Below are 20,691 nucleotides of genomic sequence, written 5' to 3' on the forward strand. Positions count from 1 at the left end.
CATGTACCAGCGAAGCAGCTTTTCATGAGAAGCTCACAAATGTAGAGGTCCTTACTCTTGAACACATGTTGCAGGTGCATATTTCATCCAAATCAACACCGCGAAAGCTTGTAAAAGCAGACGGAAACCTTTTCCAAAGGTTGGTTCTTGCTAGAGATGGAGGTTGCGAGATTGATTTGGAAGATCTTCTTCACCATGATCTGTCACCTGCTCCATTGTTTCCTGATAGAGATTCAGGTAGCTAGATTTTTTTTTTTTGTATACTGAATCGAGGCTCGTGAAAGAGCTAACATTTATTTCACAAACAAATCAACCAGACAAACAAAATATATACGAAGAGGGAGCGGAAGACAATATGGGGAGAGAAGGGGAAGCACACAAACATAACATTTGAGAGCAGGGAGAAGTGTGGGAGGGAGAGGGCTTGGGGGGAGGAGACATGGGAAGGGGGGGGGGGGGGGGGGGAGAGGTATAAAACACAAGGGGACCAAAATTAGTGGGGGTCGAAAAGATCAAGGTTTTGGATGGGGGAAGATAAGAGATGGTGTTGAACAGCTGTTTTAAAGACCTGGAGGGTGTAGTGGGATTGATGAGAGTGAGGGAGTTTGTTCCAGAGGCGGGAGAAAAGAGGAATGAAGGAGTGAAGGTGAGCAGAAAGTCTTGATTTTGGCAGTTTAACCATAAGAGGGTTGCAGGCAGATCTTGTGCGACCTGTAGGAATATTTGGGGGACAGAGCCCAGAGAAAGCTGGGGGGGGGGGGGGGGGCAAGGCCAGAGAGGAGTCGGTAGAAGACGGAAAGACCACCAACCTGCCTGCGGTGAGTGAGTGAAAGGCCCTCAGAGATAGCTTAATCGCGGGAGATTCCAATGATTCTGAACGCTTTGGTTTCAACAGTGTGAAGACGACCTAGGTGTGAGGCAGGAGCACCAGACCAGAGGGGAGAGCAGTATTCCATAGAGCTGCGGATGAAAGCCTTGTAAGTGGTGAGGAGCTCAGGTGTACCAAGGAAGGATGTCGCACGATGGAGGATGCCCAGTCGGCGACTGGCTTTGGAGGCCAGATTTGAAATGTGGTTTTCCCAGGAAAGATCATGGCAGATAGTGAGACCCAAAATATTGAGTGACAGAACTTCTTGGAGAGGATTATTCAGAAAGTGGATGGGAGGGTTGTCCAGTCGGTCTTTTCGGAGAGACATCGTAAGAGTGTGAGATTTGTCAGGATTGAAAGACGTGTTCCATTTGTTTGCCCAGTCTGTGATTTTGTCCAGGTCTGCAGAGAGTGAGGAGGCTGCAGACTGCCGATCTGAGGGATGAGGAATGGAGCGACAGAGAGTAGAGTCGTCAGCAAAGAGATAGAGAGGATTTTCAAGAGAGTCAGAGAGATCATTGATGAAGACCAGAAAAAGCACAGGGCCCAGAACACTGCCTTGGGGAACTCCAGCCTGAACAGGAAGAGGAGATGAGAGAAACCCATTCAGGGCCACACGTTGACTATGACCAGAGAGGAAGTCCGCCAGCCATGCGTGGAGATTTCCATGGATACCAAAGGAGGAGAGTTTGGTGAGCAGAGCGGGGTGCCAGACCGTATCGAAGGCACGTGATATGTCAAGGGAGACAGCTCTAATTTCCTGTTTGGTGTTGAGGACCTCCATCCATTGTTGAGAAAGCAGAAGCAGCATGTCCAGAGTAGAGTGACCAGGTCTGAAACCAAATTGATGGTCAGAGATCAAGCCATTGGAGAAGAGGAAAGATTTCATATCTGAAGCAATGATGGATTCCATGACTTTGCTGATAATTGGGAGAAGGCTGATTGGTCTGTAGTTGCTAGGATCTGTTTTTGCACCTTTTTTGTGCAAAGCGGTGATGTTGGCTGATTTCCAACCAGATGGCAGATGACCTTGAGCAAAAGAGAGGGTGAAGAGAACAGAAAGAGGGAGTGAAAGAGCGGATCTGATTTGGAAGATCATCTTCACCATGATCTGTCACCTGCTCCATTGTTTCCTGATAGAGATTCAGGTGGCTAGATTGATTTGGAAGATCTTCTTCACCATGATCTGTCACCTGCTCCATTGTTTCCTGATAGAGATTCAGGTAGCTCGATTGATTTGGAAGATCTTCTTCACCATGATCTGTCACCTGCTCCATTGTTTCCTGATAGAGATTCAGGTAGCTAGATTGATGTGGAAGATCTTCTTCACCATGATCTGTCACCTGCTCCATTGTTTCCTGATAGAGATTCAGGTAGCGAGATTGATTTGGGAGATCTTCTTCACCATAATCTGTCACCTGCTCCATTGTTTCCTGAGAGAGATTCAGGTAGCCAGATTGATTTGGAAGATCTTCTTCACCATGATCTGTCACCAGATCCAATGTTTCCTGCTGACGGAGATTCAGGTAGCAACTCAAGCTAGACAGCTTCAATGTGTGTGTGCGTATCTCTGGCCCATCCTGTCAGCCCCTTAGAAATACAAATAGAGGTTTTTATTTTTTAATTTGCTGTCAAGTACCACACTGGCTTTTTTACTTCCTTTCCCCACGTAGTCGTTTTAAGAAAAATCATTGATGTGTGCTTTTCACAGGTTCATCAGTTCAGTAACAAAGCCTGTGAAATGCCTCTTCGAGTTGCTTCTCTGGACTATCTTGGCACTGTCGCCTCTCGGCTTCGAAGAGATAGTGTCGGATTGAGTCTGCAGTCTCAGATCGACTCTATTATCTCTCAGGTGTGAAGCTTTCGAGTACCCATGGGTTATTTTAATAATTGTCGTTTCCATTTCAATAAACCCGTTTGTTGTTTCTGTTTAAACCGCTGCCTTTTCTGTTTAAGTTTCTGTTAAAAGGAAAAGGCTCTGGCATTGTGATAATTTTTCAAATCGAATCTTCACTTGTGGTGATTTTACTCTTAATTGTTTTTCGCTTTGTTTTTCAACAGCTCACAGAGGGGCAGTCAGGTGATGAGGAAAATGTGGCAGAGAACAAGGTGATCAGTACATTTCTCATTTGCACCTACAACTAAACCATATATCTGTGTGTTTGGTTCCTGAGCCAAAAATATTATGGGAGGTCAGGTGGGAAAACGTATTGCTGTATTTTGGAAAACGTTTTTTATTGGTTATCAAATACGGCATATTGTAGACAACGAGAGGGCGAGACACTTCGTGGCTTGATCAAAGCTCCTTCATTCCAACAGAACTAAACTAATACCGGAACGCACGCATCTTTTATAACACAAAATCACACTTAAGGGGGCGTGGCTCCAACAACCGAGCGCACGCCACGCCCATACCATCAATAGCCCCACTGGTCCCGTGCCTGTGGATTATGTCTCAATGGGGTAACCCCCACAATATCAACTATTTTTTTGGGAAGTGCGTACATTTCACTTCACAAATGCAGTCAATATTAGCACAAGATAGCAGTAAAAATGACACTTGAACTGTGCAGAACTGATGATAAACACGCGCCGTATCCCATCTCTGACATTCAACTTTTCTGACCATTGTCTTGACGTTGGTACAGTGATACGTCTGGTGAGGCCAATGCATCTCTTCCCGGAAGGCAAATCTTACCAATGGTAACTTGTCGTCTCTCCGCATAGCTTGGAACCATTGTGCATCTGTTCTGGAATGCTTCGGCCCAGCATCAGACTCACCTTCTTCAGCCACTCACCCTCCTCCAAATCCTTGTGGGAGCTGGTCGGTTTTGTGTCTGGTACGCATTTTTGTGGGACGTGGTCCGAAAGGATGTACGTGTGCTGGACACTATTTTAGAAGTATCAGTGGTTGTTAACTTCACTGAAAAATCAAAGTTCCCAAATCGGTTCCTTTGTATCCCAAATTTTCCATCTTTACAGAATATTTCCTTCAGCATGTTGACTTCTTCCTTGCCAGTGTGGAAAAGTTTGTTACCCAGATTCCAACCTCTCTCATCATCGTCATGAGATATACGGAAGAGAAGGATATTTGTTGTCCCATGGAGTCTTCTGGTGTTTGTGTTGGATTGGTGCTGAATTTTGTATTGGAAGAGGGCACCTGTCAGAGAGGTCACACAGTGATGAATCGAATAGACCACCAGTGAAAATCGAGTGTGTTGTTGGAAGTTTGCAAAGAGAGAGCAGTGATAACACGTCAAGAAGGCTGGTGCAGTCGTCAATCATTCTCTGACTGAAAAAAGAGCTCCAGCCGTTCAGTCTACTTTGTTGTTTGAACAGCTTCAAGTGACATCTGGTGATCAGAACCTTGGCTCTGGTGAATAAATGATCTGGACTTATGTTTGGTTGTCCATACTATTGGGGATTTGGTACACCCATTGCCATAGTGCAAAGGGGAGTGGGGGGTGGGGGTGGGGGGGCAGATCATACCCCCCAAAAAATGTTCATGCTAACTTTGGTTGTTTACAAATTACAATACAATGATGTACGAGTGCACGTGCTAGATGTAACTTCCAGGGCTACGTTTTAAATTTTGAACGTTGTTGATTGTTTACAAATCCTCTCCATTCAGTCATTTCGGTCGGTAGAATTTATTGGCAAGTTGGCATATATGCCACTGCATAAAAAGCTCAGCTTGACGCTGTGGAAACCAAGGCCTTCAAGATAATTGGAATCTCCCACAATTAAACTGAGTATGGGCCATTGGGCCAATCACCATTGCCATTCCAGACAGGTTGGTGGTCTCTGTCTTCTACCACCTCCTTTCTGGCCTTGTACATCCTGCCCTTTCCGCACTTTGTCCCCCTCTTCCCCAGGTAAGTGCAGTATGCATGCGGTCCACCAGCAACCTCCCCCGAGTGAAACTCTCAAAATCTAGGATCACTGTTCACCTCCACTCATTCGTTTCTCCTTTTCTTCTTCACCTGTGGAACTAACTTCCATATCCTCTTCAATCTCATTCTTCCCTCCAGGTCTTCAAGACAGCTGTGCACCACCATATCATATATATGCATCCCATCCAAAACCATGATCTTTTCTGCACCCATTAATCCCCTCTACCCCACAAGCCCTTCAAAATTTCCAGTTTTCCTTCCTCAGAGGTTGTTTTTGTAATAACCTTGTCCACTACCTGCATCTTCGCCAAGACTCATTCTTGCCTGCATCCCTTGTTTGTCTTGAATCTCATCTCATCCCATCCATCTCTGTATATTTTCTCATTCTGCCGAGCTGTTGGCATTTCCCCCTTTTCCTACTGTTCCTTTTGTTATCTATTGTGTTCTGATCCGTTTGGTGCTGCAACTCTTCCACAAGCCTTCACTTTATCTTCAAAAGAAATTGTCTTGTGCAGCTTCGAGTGGTTACATACAAACCACACACATACAAAACACACACACACACACACACACACACACACACACACACACACACACACACACACAGCAAGGAGGTTTACAGGCAGAACAAAGGGGATGTAAGAGAGGTTGTTATGGAACAATTGATCACCTACTATTGAACAAGGCCATACTTGAAAATTGCAAGATGTGAAGAACAAAATTGTCCACCGCCTGGATAGACTATAAGAAAGCTTTTGTCAGTGTCCCACATTCGTGGATGATGAAATGCAGGCAAATATACAACATCAATCCCCAAATAATCAAACTGGTTGAGAAAGAAATGGAGCTCTGGAATACCACATTGATATTACATAAATATTTAAATACCAGATGTGAAGATACGACACGGGATCTTCCAGGGAGACAGCCATTCCCACCTCCTTTTTTGTCTGATCCTGGACCCACTAAAGAACCTCATCAATGAACAAGGACACGGACACACCCTAAAAACCAATAGACTAACATCCAAAGAAATAGGAAAGGTGACACATCCAATCATCATGGATGATTTAAAGCTCTTCTCGCCAAATGACAAAAAATTGACAGGACAACTAAAACTCGTAAAACGGTTTTCCGAGGACATTCAAATGGAATTTGGACTAGACAAGTGCACCAAATACACATTTGTACAATGTAAACCAACAAAAACAGACAACATAAAAATTGACCTTGAAACAACAATACAGCAGTTAGAAAACAAAGCATCATACAAATACCTCAGAGAAAAAGAGGGCCACCAAATATGTCAAAATCAAATGCACAAAACAATTGCCAAAGAATACCTACGTAGAACGAAGCTGATCCTGAAAACATACCTCTCCCCAAGAAACAAAATCAAAGCCATAAACCAGCTCACAGTACAAGTGTTTCAATATAGCTGCAGAATAATAAACTGGGCCCAATCAGCAATCAACAAGTTTGACGTAAAAACAAGAAAACTCCTTACCATCAACAAAATGTTTTACTAAAACCAGTGCATCCTAAGAATGTGCCTGCCAAGACGAGAGGGAGGGAGCGGCCTGATGGAACTCAACCAGGTACACAGAGCGACGATTGTAGGACTAGCTGAGTATGTGAAATGATCAACAGACTATCAGACGCAATTTGTAAACAAACATGAACACAACAAACCTGAAAAAGTATCCCAAACTCACCTTGCAAATAATTTCCAATAACAGGTGTGAATGGAAGATGCCGCACAGGAAAATGAAATGGCAACAAAGGCAGCCTCACCAATTGCAAAAAAGACAAAAGAGAAATATTAAGAAAATATAGACCAACAACTGCGAGAATGACAATAGAACAGGAAAATACAAAAAAGAATTGGACAGAGCGGGCATAGACAAAGAAGGATCATTGGAATGGCTAAGAAGAGGTCAGCTCAACTGGGACGGCGAACAAATCATAATAAATGCCCAAGATGAAGGACACCACACCAATGGATTTAAAAATATGGTGGGACTGAGCCAGATGGAAAAGTGTAGATTTGGCAAGACAGAAACAGAAAGTACTCGTCACCTGCTCTTGGGAAGCAAAAAACGATTATCAGAACAACTTTACACACAACGGCACAACAAAGTATGCAAAGTGATTCATTGGAATATCTGCAAAAATTTTAACATCCCAGTACCAGAAAACTCATGGAAACACGAACCAAGCGCAATCATTGAAAATGAGGAAGTCATGCTCACGTACGACCTGATGATTCCATCGAGCGTGAACATAGAAAACAAAGCATTGCATCCGGACATTGTACTCCCACATGATGAAAGCCCACAGAATCTTGTTTCTCACAGTCTGAGAGTCCTTTAGGTGATTTTTTTCAAACTCCAAGCGGGCTTTCATGTGTCTTTCACTGAGGAGAGGCTTCCGTCTGGCCACTCTGCCATAAAGCCCAGATCGGTGGAGTGTTGCAGTGATGGTTGTCCTTCTGTAAGTTTCTCCCATCTCCACACAGGATCTCTGGAGCTCAGCCATAGTGACCATCGGGTTCTTGATCACCTCTCTTACCAAGGCCCTGCTCCCCCGATTGCTCAGTTAGGCCGGGCGGCCAGCTCTAGGAAGAGTCCTGGTTGTTCCAAACTTCTTCCATTTAAGAATTTTGAGACCACTGTGCTCTTGGGAACCTTCAATGCAGCAGAAAATGTTTTGTAGGCTTCCCCAGATCTGTGCCTCGACACAATCCTGTCTCTGAGCTCTGCAGGCAGTTCCTTCGACCTCATGGCTTTGTTTTTGCTCTGATATACATTGTCAGCTGTGAGACCTTATATAGACAGGTGTGTGCCTTTCAAATCATGTCCAATCAATTGAATTTACCACAGGTGGACTCCAATCAAGGTGAATAAACATCTCAAAGATGATCATGAGAAATGGGAGGCACCTGAGCTAAATTTCCAGTGTCATAGCAAAGGGTCTGAATACTTATGTAAATGTGATATTTCAGTTTTTTATTTTTAATAAACTTGCAAAACTTTCTAAAATCCTGTTTTCTCTTTGTCATTATGGGATATTGAGTGCAGATTGATGAGGGAAAAAATGAATTTAAACGATTTCAGCATAAGGCTGCAACATAACAAAATGTGAAAAAAGTGAAGGGGTCTGAATGCACTGTGAAAATATATATATATATATCTGTGCAGCGTCTGTCCTGTGTTGTCACTGCACTACTTTCTCAAACTTTTGTGAAATCGTACCCAACTTCTGGTATGCACATATCTCTCTCGTCGGTATGTCCTAAGCCCTAAGGGTATTTCTTTGAAAAAATTTCCCATTTTTTTTTTTTTGAATTTTTTTGGGGAAATTATTTTTTTCCAACTTCAATTGTTTATAAAATGTGATATCACGTATATTACAAATACATTTGTGCAAAATAATTGTTTGAATTATGATTGGTTTAAACCATGACAAAACGGCAACTCAGGTACAGTCATTTATCTATATATCTACACATCTGGGCAGTGTCTGTGTTGTCACTTAACGACTCCCTCAAACTTTTGTTTCCGTGGTTGTGAAGTGTTTTTAGTAACGTTGTGGTGGTCTTGAATCACGTGGTTGTGAGGTATTTTGAATTATGTGGTGGTGAGGTGTTTTTAAATGACGTGGTGGTGAGGTGTTTTTAAATCACATGGTGGTGAGGTGTTTTTAAATCACATGGTGGTGAGGTGTTTTTAAATCACATGGGGGTGAGGTGTTTTGATTTACGTGGTGGTGAGGTGTTTTTAATTATGTGGTGGTGAGGTGTTTTGAATTAGTTGGTGATGAGGTGTTTTGAATTACGTGGTGGTGAGGTGTTTTGAATTACTTGGTGGTGAGGTGTTTTTAAATGACGTGGTGGTGAGGTGTTTTTAATTTCGTGGCTGTGAGGTGTTTTTTTTTTTAATGTGTTTTATGGCTGTGAGGTGTTTTTAATTTTGTGGTGGTGAGGTGTTTTTATTACGTGTTTTATGGCTGTGAGGTGTTTTTATTACGTGTTTTATGGCTGTGAGGTGTTTTTATTACGTGTTTTATGGCTGTGAGGTGTTTTTATTACGTGTTTTATGGCTGTGAGGTGTTTTTAATTTTGTGGTGGTAAATGTTTCATGATGTTTGTTATATTATATTGAAGCGCGGTGCTACGCGCGCGACTTGCTACCAAGGAGGAAGCGGACAACGCGGTTAAACAAAAGTGTCTTTATTGACAAGAGGTCACTGTAGCACTGGCGCGCTCCGGGCTGCGCGCCCAGTGTATATCCTGAGGCCACGCCTACCCCTTGGGCGTGGCCGCCGCCCACTTGGTGCGCGGAATGATGTCACCACGCCAGTGGGCTTTCGTGTCCGCCACATGCGCCCCCCCCCCAGAATTCCCACGCACCTGGAGGGCCAGTTTGCGGGGCAAACGGATGACCCGGCCGAAGCGCCCTCTGGCGACAGGCGGCGTCCGGGGTGCAGGGATGCCAGCTGGGAAGCCCCCCGGCTGTACCCGGGATGGGTGCCGGACCGGGGGGCGGCATGCCAGCGGTGCTGGGCGGTGCCGGGGGTCCGCCCACTGGGGGGCGGCCCCGACGCGGGGGCCGAGCCACCGGCGGTGGGTGGTCCACGTCGAGGTGGGCCGGCTTGAGTCGATCCACCGAGACGCGGTCGGGAGTACCGCCGATGTCCAAGGTGAAGAATTTCACCCCGGTCTCCATCACGCGGAAAGGCCCGTCGTACGGGGGCCGCAGTGGTGTCCGGTGGGTGTCGTGCCAGACGAAGACATACTCCGCGGTGCGAAGCTCCGGGGCGACGTGCGTGGGTGGTGCGCCGTCGGCACCGGGGCGAACCTCTGGGCGGTCTCCTGCAGCGCGGAGCGCTCCTGCGCCGCGGACCAAGGTGCCGTGGGGTCGGGGAGGAACTCGCCCGGCACCCGCAGCGGTTGTCCAAAGACCAACGCCGCCGCGGATGCGCGCAGGTCCTCCTTGGGCGCCGTCCGGAGGCCCAGCAGGACCCAGTGGAGCCTGTCGACCAGGCCGCCGTCGCGGAGGGTGGCCCGGAGCGCGGCCTTCAACGAGCGGTGGAACCGCTCGCACAGGCCGTTAGCCTGGGGGTGGTAGGCCGTGGTGCGGTGCAGCTGGACCCCGAGCCCCCGCGCGACCGCCCCCCAGAACTCCGAGGTGAACTGGGGGCCGCGATCGGACGAGATGTCCGAGGGGGCGCCGAACCGGGCGACCCAGGTGGCGATGAACGCCTGCGCGACGTCCGCCGCCGTCGTTGACGCCAAAGGCACGGCCTCCGGCCACCGGGTGGTGCGGTCCATCATGGTCAGGACGTGGGTGAAACCCCGCGAGGGGGGCAGAGGTCCCACCAGGTCCATGTGAACGTGGTCAAACCGACGTTCCGGCACCGCAAACGGGGCCAATGGGGCCTGGGTGTGTCGGTGCACCTTCGCGCGCTGGCACGCGAGGCACGTCCTGGCGCAGCCGCGGACGGCCTTCCGGAGGCCATGCCAGACAAACTTGTCGGCGATCAACCTTTGGGAGGCCCTCGTGCCCAGGTGGGACAGGCCATGAATGGAGTCGAAAATCCGGCACTGCCAGCCCGCGGGCACGATGGGGCGAGGCCGCCCGAGGGAGACGTCGCACCAGAGGGCCGTGCCCACGCCGTTGAACGGCACCTCAGTGACGCGGAGGCCCGTAACGGCGGTCCGCAAGGCCTGGACGTCGGGGTCGGCGGCTTGGTCCGCCGCCATCCAGGCATAGTCGATGCCGAGGTGGACCGCGTGGGCAACGGACCGGGAAAGGCAATCCGCCACCGGGTTGTCCTTCCCTGCGACGTGCCGGATGTCCGTCGTGTATTCGGACACGGCCGAGAGGTGACGCTGCTGCCGGGCCGACCACGGCTCGGCGACCTTGCCCATCGCGAACACCAGTGGCTTGTGGTCGACGAAGGCCGTGAACGCACGGCCCTCGAGCAGATGGCGGAAGTGCCTGACCGCCAGGTGGAGCCCGAGCAACTCACGGTCGAAGGTACTGTACCGGCGTTCGGGTGGGCGAAGCTGCCGGCTGAAGAACGCCAGCAGCTGCCAAGCTCCACGCACCCATTGCTCGTGCACCGCGCCCACCGCGTAGTCCGAGGCGTCGGTGGTGAGGGCGATCGGTGCATCGGGCGCCGGGTGCCTGAGCATGGTGGCTTTAGCCAAGGCGAGCTTCGTGCCCACAAACGCCGCGTCCATCTGTTCGGTCCAGGTGACGTCACCTTTGCCCGGCTTCCCCCGGAGGGCCTCGTGCAAGGGGCGCAGGAGCTGGGCGATGCGGGGCAGGAAACGGTGGTAAAGGTTTACCATGCCCAGGAACTCCTGGAGCCCCCTGATCGTGCGGGGGTGCGGAACCCTTTCACCGCCTCCACCTTGGCCGGTAGGGGGACGGCCCCTTGCCTGGTGACGCGGTGCCCCAAAAAGTCGATTTCGGCGACACCGAACCGACACTTGGCGGGGTTTACGATCAGGCCGTGCTGGCCCAGACATTCGAAGAGCGTGCGGAGATGGTGTAGGTGCTCTTCGCGGGACGCACTTGCGACGAGGATGTCGTCCAGGTATACGTACACAAAATCCAAGTCGCGCAAGACGCTGTCCATGAGGCGCTGGAACGCCTGAGCCGCATTCTTCAAACCGAAGGGCATCCGAAGAAATTCGAAAAGACCGAACGGCGTGATGACAGCCGTCTTCGGGATGTCCTCCAGCCTGACGGGTACCTGGTGGTAACCGCGTATGAGGTCCACCTTCGAGAAGAAGGACATATTCGCCAAGCGGGCGGAAAAGTCCTAAATATGGGGGACGGGGTAGCGGTCGGGGGTGGTGGCGTCGTTGAGACGGCGGTAGTCCCCGCACGGTCGCCATCCCCCGCCGGGCTTGGGCACGATGTGGAGCGGCGACGCCCAGGCGCTCTCGGAGCGCCGCACGATGCCCAGCCGCTCCAGCGTAGCAAACTCCGCTTTAGCTACCGCGAGCTTCGTCGGCTCGAGGCGGCGTGCCCGGGCGTAGACCGGTGGCCCGGCGGTGTGGATGTGATGTTCCACCCCGTGCTTGACGGTCCCCGCCGAGAAGGTGGGCCTCGTGAGGGCCGGGAAACGGGCGAGGAGGCGGGTGAATTCGTCCGCTGCCGGAAGCGTGCAGATGAACCTGGCCGGAACCGTGCTGCTCAGCAAGCCGCTCGATGAGCCGCTCAATGAGCTGCTCAACGAGGCGGGCAGCGCGCACGCGAGCGAGCTGAACGTCTCAGCCTGGACAAGCCTTCTGTGCTTGACGTCGACCAACAGGCCATTGGCACAGAGGAAGTCCGCGCCGAGCAGTGCCATAGGCACGTCGGCAGTGACTAACGACCATCGGAAAACCTGCCCTCCGAACCGCAGAGAAAGGCAGCGTTTTCCGTACGTGCGAATGGGCGTACCGTTGGCAGCAAGCAGCGCGGGGCCCCGGCCTGCAGACTGCTTGTCGGACGTACCGGCGGGAACGACACTCACCTGCGCTCCCGTGTTGCACAGGTAACGGCGCCCGGATAAGGTGTCCGTTATGTATAGGAGGCTGTTTAATCGGCCGGCGCTCAGTGCCACTACCGAGGGCCGGCCCGGGAATTTCCCGACCTGCCGAATGAGCACGGCGGGCGACATTGCCGAGCCTCGTGGCCAAACCTAGCATGGAAATGGCACCAGGTTTGCGGCGAAGCCGGAGGCCGCGGTTTCTGCGGTGGTGGTGGGCGGGGCGGGGCGGCCGCCACGAGGCGCCCCTCGGAGCAGGGGTGGGCACCCGCAGGAGGTTCGGGCTCGGGAGCCGCTACGGCCGCACCGAAACCCGCCCGCGTGTCCAAAGCCGCGTAGTACTTGTCGGCCTCGGCCGCGAACGCATGGGGTTCCGTTGTCGCGGAACCGGCCAACGCGAGGCGGACTCTTGCCGGCAGCTGGCGTCGAAATAACGCCCGGAATAGAGCGTTCGGGGTTTCGTCGCCCATGAGCGACAGCATATGGTCCATTCGGACCGACGGTCGCGTGTCACCGAGCTCGGGGAGGTCCAAGAGGCGATCGGCCCGTGCGTCCACGGTGAGGCCGAACGTGGCGAGGAGGAGACGCTTGATCGCCCCGTACCTGTCGTGGGCCGGTGGGTTCCTCAGGACCGACACGACGCGGGCGGCCGCGCCGGCCCCGAGGGAGGCGACCACGTGGCAGTAGCGTGTCTCGTCCGCCGTGATGCGTCGAAGCCTGAACTGGGCTTTGGCCTGCAGGAACCAGATCTCCGCCTGAGCTTCCCAGAACTCGGGGAGCTTTATCGCTACCGCGTTGGTTGCCATGGCTGTGGCGGGTTCGGGTGGTCAGTGACGGCTGACCAAAACGTCGGAGTCACCAATGAAGCACGGTGCTACGCGCGCGACTTGCTACCAAGGAGGAAGCGGACAACGCGGTTAAACAAAAGTGTCTTTATTGACAAGAGGTCACTGTAGCACTGGCGCGCTCCGGGGCTGCGCGCCCAGTGTATATCCTGAGGCCACGCCTACCCCTCGGGCATGGCCGCCGCCCACTTGGTGCGCGGAATGATGTCACCACGCCAGTGGGCTTTCGTGTCCGCCACAATATCACCTTTATCTGTCAATATTGTTGAAATGAAGATCAAATGGCTGTATGTTGAAATATGTTGAAAAATGTCAAAACTTAACATGGGGTGTACTTACTTTTTCACGTGACTGTATATACTGTATATTTCAGGTGATATAATATGACAAATATCATGAAACATTTACATTTTGTCGTCCATTGTATAATTTAAATGAACATAAATGCAAATTTTGCATGTGGAAAAAGTAAGTACACCCCTACATTTATCACCACTTCAAATACCTAAAATTAGAATCAGGTGCACCAGCTCAGGTGCAAATGATTGGAACATTGTTAGAGAGGATCTTGGAGGAACCTGTCTTATTTAAACCTCAGACATTTAGTTTGGTTTGCTCTTTGTTGTTGAGGTGTGCGGCGTCATCATGCCTATATCAAAAGAGCTCTCTGAGGCCTTCAGAAAGAAGGTAATAGATGCCTACGTGTCTATGAAGGGATTTAAAAAGATCTCCAAACAATTTAAAATCAAACATTCGACTGTCCAGAAGATCATCTACAAGTGGAGAAGATTTGAAACAACTGCCAACTTGTTCAGGCGAGGCCGCCCCAGCAAGTTCAGCCCGAGAGCAGACCGCAAGATGCTGAAAGAAGTCTCTAAGAACCCCAGAATGTCATCACCGGACCTACAGATAGCTCTTGCCACTGTTGATGTCAAAGTGCACGAGTCTACCATTTGAAAGAGGCTGCACAAATTTGATCTGCATGGGAGGTGTGCCAGGAGGAAACATTTGCTGTTCTGAAAGAGCATCAGGGCAAGACTAAAGTTTGCCAATGAACACCGAGGCAAAGACCAGCACTTCTGGAACAATGTGCTCTGGACAGATGAGTCAAAGGTAGAGCTATTTGGCCACAGTAACAGAAGACATGTTTGGCGAAAACCAAAGACAGCATTTGACCACAAGAACCTGATACCTACTGTAAAGCATGGTGGTGGAAATATTATGGTTTGGGGCAGATTTGCTGCATCAGGGCCTGGGCAGCTCACCATCATGGAATCCACTATGAATTCTTCATTGTACCAGAGGGTGCTTGAGGATAATGTGAGGCCATCTGTCGGAAAGTTGAAGCTCAACCGAAGGTGGACCCTCGCAACATGACAATGACCCTAAACATACCAGTAAATCCACCAAGGAATGGCTGAAAAGAAAGATATGGAGGGTTCTGGAATGGCCAAGTCAAAGCCCGGATTTAAATCCCATCGAGATGTTGTGGGGGGATTTGAAACGAGCTGTGCATGCAAGAAACCCCTCAAACATCGCACAGCTGAAAGAATTCTGCATGGAGGAGTGGGCAAAAATTTCTCCCAGTCGATGTCAGAGACTGGTAGACAGTTATAAGAAACGCCTACTTGAGGTTGTTTCTGCCAAAGGGCAGAATACCACCTATTAGAGCAAAGTTTGTACCTCCGAGCCCCGAGACGAGTCACGGCAGAAAGATGTGTTATTCTGTGTCAAAGATCAATGGTGAAACCACACCAATTGTTACCAACAAACAAATATTGTATTAAGGTCACACAAGAATAACCTCCTGCGATGTAGTCAACGCCGAGGGCCTTTCACTCACTCACCGCAGGCAGGTTGGTGGTCTTTCTGTCTTCTACCGACTCCTCTCCGGCCTTGCTCCCCCAGCTCTCTCTGTGCTCTGTCCCCCCAATATTCCTTCAGGTCGCACAAGATCTGCCTGCAACCCTCTTCTGGTTAAACTGCCAAAGTCTAGGCTCTCTGCTCACCTTCACTCTTTCATTCCCCTTTTCTCCCGCCTCTGGAACAAACTCCCCCACTCCCTTCAATCCCACTCCTCCCTCCAGGTCTTTAAAACAGCTGTTCACCACCATCTCTTATCTTCCCCCATCGAAAACCTTGATCTTTTCTACCCCCGGTAATTCACCCCAGAGTCCTTGCAGTGTTCATATGTTTTAATCCTCTCCCACCTCCCCCCAAGTCCTCCCGATGTCCCTGCTCTCAAATGTTGTGTTTGTGTCCTTCCCCCTCTCTTTTGTGTCCTTCCCCCTCTCTCCCCATCTTGTCTACCGCTCCCCTTGTTTTTTGTGTTTTGTGTGTCGGTTTGTCTTTTTGTGTGATTAATGTTAGCTCTTTCACGAGCCTCGATCTTGTATACAAAAAAAAAAAAAAAAAAAGAAAAAAAAAAAAAAAAAAAAAAAAAGGGTGTACTTACTTTTTCCACATGCAAAACTACATAATGTAAATGTTTCATGATATTTGTTGTATTATATCACCTTTATCTATCAATATTGTTGAAATGAAGATCAAATAGCTGCATGTTGAAATATGTTGAAAAAGTCAAAACTTTACATGGGGTGTACTTACTTTTTCACGTGACTGTATATATATATATATATATATATATATATATATATATATATATATATATATATATCAGAATATACTTTCAGTTCTCCAACCTAATAGGCGATCGCTGTGACGTCACCGCCACGTACGTACGCCTTGCCTATCAAGCACAGGAAGAGCCATCTGACAGTGCGTAATTTAGATCTTAGTTCAGATACTATCACAAGTGCAGGCAAAACTCACAGTTACCGAGCTGGTTTCGCTCTTATTGGGGCTTCATCAGGGCAACGCAGTGAGTCCTGCATACACTTGTGAATCTGAGAACCTTTCAGTTATGAACCAGTCATTATGCGACTCCATACTATCAGTGGTGTACCGCCATTAAGGTATCCCATCCAGCTATCGCTGTACCTTAATGGGAGCGATAAGCACCGCCTGCGACACGGTGCGTTACCTCTGGTATCTCCTCATTATATGGAGTCCCCTGGATGCGGTCGGGAGTAACCAATCAGAACATACGTGGCGGTGACGTCACAGCGTGCGCTCATTGGGTTGGAGAACTGAAATTATATTCTGATTGGTTACTGGTTTCTGATTGGTTGATTGGTTACATGTACATATATATGTACACCCATACAAAGAAAACCCGAAAGACCCTTGAAGACCCCAAAAAACCCCAAACACCGAAAAGACCCCGAATACCTAAAAGACACCGAAGACCCAACGTGCATCTGCAACCATATCTCGGACATGTATGGACCAATTTTTATGATACTTGGCTAAAAGCAAACACATGATGGAATACATATGCACACCATTTTGTTTCTTGATATGATCAAAGATGGTTGACTGGCGGCCATTATAGTTGTAAAAAAAACAACTTGATATTGAACACATCCTCATCCATTTGTCGGACATGTGTTTACCGATCTTGAAGCTTGGCACACAGATATTGAATGATGGTTTACATATGCTTGTCATCTTTTTTTGAGATCAGATCCAAGATTTTTGTCTGGCGACCATTTTGTTACTTAAAAGTGTCCCCAACCATTTCTCGACATGCTTGGACTATTTTTTGTCAAACTTGGCACAAAGACAATACATGAGATGAGGCTTTTCATGTTGTTTGTTAAAACTTGTGTTTTATTTGACAGGTTTTGATTTACTAATGAAATGACCAAACCTTTTGCTGTATCTTGTATTAATGAGGCTAATTGACATTTGTTTATCCACATTACTGGCTCAAAGCATTAACCTTGTTTAAAAGATATTAATAAAGTTCGAAACATAAAGAACCATATGCATTGACATCCCCAGCAGCAAGCTTTCTGACTCAGCACATTTAGAATGTTTTATCCTCACAGAGTGGACTCATGTTTACCTGACAAAGGATTAATCGCACAAGGAAATAAGTTATCCCAATGTGCTTCTGTAATTCCACACCATTCACCCATTTTTCTTCGTAGCCCATCGTGAAAGAGACCGATGATGTGATGCAGCTGCAGAAAGCTTTGCTAGATTTCCTTGAGGACAGCGAATCTGGAGATGCAGCTCTTTCTGTAAGTTTTTATGTTGCCACCCTCACTTCATTTGTCTCCTTTCCTTTTCTTTACTGTTATCCTTATTCCTCCTCTCTTGCCTTTGTTTTGTTTCCCATTTTTTTTCCACTCTTTATTTTCCTCCTCTCCTTACTTCTTTCTCATGATTCTATATCTTTCTATTCTACCTCTTTTTCTGTGGAAAAGACCAGAGTAACAGATTACTTATGGCACTGGAGCTGGGAAGCAGGGAACAGAGAAAGCCATTCATTTCCACACAGTGCTGAAGAAAGCAGCAAAGATCATTTGATGGACACATGGTTTGATATAAGATGGCAAATAGCTTTAAACATAATGCACCAACAGGAAGACCAGAGGACTGCTCACAAGGTTAAATGTGTTTGATACGCAGGAGAGAAGTGGATGAAGGAGTGAGGTTGATTGGACACCGGTTTTATGGAGGGAAATGAGGAGTGGGTTCGAGAATTGTATACGACTTTGAGGGGTTGCAGAGAAAGGGGGCATGGCGATGTGCATGGCAGAACTACATGTTCATTTTGCTTATAAACAACTGAGAAACAAAGATCGTTTAAAGGATGCTGTATTAAAACCCAGAGCATGCCATTCCTGGGTGAACAAGGAAAGAAACGACAACGGTCTGACCCACTTTTACACCATACTGTGAACAACACTACCTCGGTCTCTTCACTTCTTTTTCACTTGGTATTAACCTTTTCTCATGCGTCCCATCAACAAAACGTTTGCATTTTGAGGACTTCAAAAAAATGCAGAAGTCAAAGCTCTTGGAGGAGCTCAACAACTTAGCTTGATTGAGGGGTAGAGAGTCATGGTCGGATGGAAACTGAACAAATATATTGCGATGATGAGATCAGGAGTGGCACAGAAAAATGGCGTTTGTGCGTCGGCAAGAGGATAATATTATTGATAGGGCGTGGGTATATTAGAAACCAAGAGGTGGAGCTGGACAGCAATCCCGAAAGACTGGAGAGAAGAGCACGAGACACAGATATGGGAGGTTATTTCCACGGATCGGCGAAAGGTGGAATGCAGCAATTGAGGTTTGTGTCCAGCTTGCAATTGGGTAGGGTAACCGGGTGTGGATTCCTCGAAATAACACGTGTGACCTGGGAGGGACTGGGAATGGGTGGAGCGAGTGCAGACATGATGGGATAAAAAATTGAGCTCATCGATATTTCTGAGACTAGCTGACTTCCGAGCTTGGCTTGTGTCACTGACGTTCACATACTTATATGATGCTGAAATAAAAATAATATGCAAACTCACTTATCTACTATATAAGAGAGATGTCTGTCTGTCTGTGTGTCGCCATTTTTCTCAGAGATGGCTGAACGGATCTTCGTCAAACTTTCAGAGGTTCATCAGTGAGTGCCTGGGAGTGTTTTAGGCAAAAAAATAAATAAATTTTTTGAAAGAAAAAAGTTCGTTTTTTTGGAGTAAAAATAAATAAATAATCACTCGATAGTACCTAAGCCTTTTTATTAATGACAGTTATATACAAGTACACATTCGCATAAAGAAATACAAAACAATCACCAGACATTTGAACACAAATCAAACAATTCTGGAAGTGAACGAAGTTGGTCGTAGGGCTTCTTCTTCTGCCTGTTCGGCATCACACTTAACGCAGAAACGGGATGAACACCACATTCACCAGCATATATTTAACAAAAAGGTGATCAACCCCCTTCCTCCCCTTCCTCTCCTGCCTCCCTCCCCCCTCCTCCCCTCTCCCCCACCTCAGCCCCTTCCTCCTCCCCCCTCTCTCCACCCTCCAAAACATCATCATTGGAGGGTGGAGAGAGTTGGCTTTGGACAGAGGGGAGTGGAGGAGTATTGTGGTGAAGGCAGGATAGGAGCTTGGTGCCATCGGACCTCACACCTTATAAAGGGAAGAGGAGGAGAACAACAAAATGTTTTCTTTATCTGGAAGACTAGTTCACACATTTTCTTTTGCACTGGCTTTCATCTCCTTCTTTTAATCCTCCACTCCACCCTTCCTTGTTCCTTTCACTCAATATTTCTTTCATAATGCAACTTATTTAAACTTTCAGATCAAACACCATCTAAACAATCTCTTATATTCATTGCCTCTTTTCTTTCATTTACTTTAGTTTGCAAGAAAGTTTTACATCGCTCAGTGGTATAGAGATTCCACTGTGGAAGCAGAAAAAGCTACAAAATCTGGTGTTGGAAGAGCCGCAGGGGGAGCTGGAGTTGACAGCTCAGCAGCTGGAGCAAGTGAGAGGAGTCATGCTGAAGAACTGAGAAGTGGAGTCGTTGCGTTGGAAACTGCTGAGAAGAGGAAACAATTTCTCCTCTCACTGGCTCGCGCTTCCCCAGCTCCTTACATGTCTTTGAGGTAAGTTATTTGATACTCGGGCCTATCTTTGCTGTCCCTTTTCATTTTTGGTGTTCGTTTTGTTCAAAGCAGCTATAGCATTATCTCATGCTCCACCATGTGCTTCTCTATTTTCCATTACCCTGGAAGGATGTGCCTACATGCAATATTGGAAATAATTATGGAAACCGAGGATAATCTGTGTCTAAAATGCCATTGACATTTCAGAATCGTATCTCGTATGCAAACATAGGGTCACCCCTGGCACTCACATTTTTTTCTTTTTTTTTTTCTTTTTTGCATACAAGATCGAGGCTCGTGAAAGAGCTAACATTAATCACACAAAAAAGTCAAACCGACACACAAAACACAAAACAAGGGGAGCGGCAGACAAGATGGGGAGAGAGGGGGAAGGACACAAACACAACATTTGAGAGCAGGGACATCGAGAGAAATGTGGGAGGGGGAGGGCCCGGGGGGAGGTGGGAGAGGTACAAAACACATGAACACTGCAAGGACTTCCAGGAAAGAAGCTGGAACCCCCCAAAAAAGTGTATCATGGGTGAATTAGCGGGGGTAGAAAAGATCAAGGTTTTGGATGGGGGAAGATAAGAGATGGTGGTGAACAGCTGTTTTAAAGACCTGGAGGGAGGAGCGGGATTGAAGGGAGTGGGGGAGTTTGTTCCAGAGGCGGGAGAAAAGGGGAATGAAAGAGTGAAGGTGAGCAGAGAGCCTAGATTTTGGCAGTTTAACCATAAGAGGGTTGCTGGCAGATCTTGTGTGACCTGCAGGAATATTAGGGGGACAGAGCACAGAGAGAGCTGCGGGAGCAAGGCCGGAGAGGTGTCGGTAGAAGACAGAAAGACCACCAACATGCCTGCGGTGAGTGAGTGAAAGGCCCTCGGAGTTAGCTTCATCGCAGGAGATTCCAATGATTCTGAAAGCTTTAGTTTCAACAGCGTGAAGCCGGGCTAGGTGTGAGGCAGGAGCACCGGCCCAGAGGGGGGAACAGTATTCCATTGAGCTGCGG

The 20,691-nt window shown here is 48.2% G+C and overlaps 1 protein-coding gene across 1 annotated transcript in view; it reads left to right on the forward strand.

Annotated features, from left to right (window-relative positions):
• LOC137421314 (nipped-B-like protein A) overlaps positions 1-20,691 on the forward strand; it is a 622,227-nt gene that overhangs the window by 267,534 nt on the left and 334,002 nt on the right. The window contains exons 21-24 of the mRNA XM_078772631.1: positions 2,580-2,720; positions 2,930-2,977; positions 17,210-17,302; positions 19,435-19,682. Of these exons, the coding sequence (XP_078628757.1) occupies positions 2,580-2,720; positions 2,930-2,977; positions 17,210-17,302; positions 19,435-19,682 (530 nt within the window). The remainder of the gene's footprint in view (positions 1-2,579; positions 2,721-2,929; positions 2,978-17,209; positions 17,303-19,434; positions 19,683-20,691) is intronic.

The sequence above is a fragment of the Myxine glutinosa genome, chromosome 2 (genome assembly GCF_964187855.1).
Source record: "Myxine glutinosa chromosome 2, kmMyxGlut1.1, whole genome shotgun sequence".
NCBI lineage: Eukaryota > Metazoa > Chordata > Myxini > Myxiniformes > Myxinidae > Myxine > Myxine glutinosa.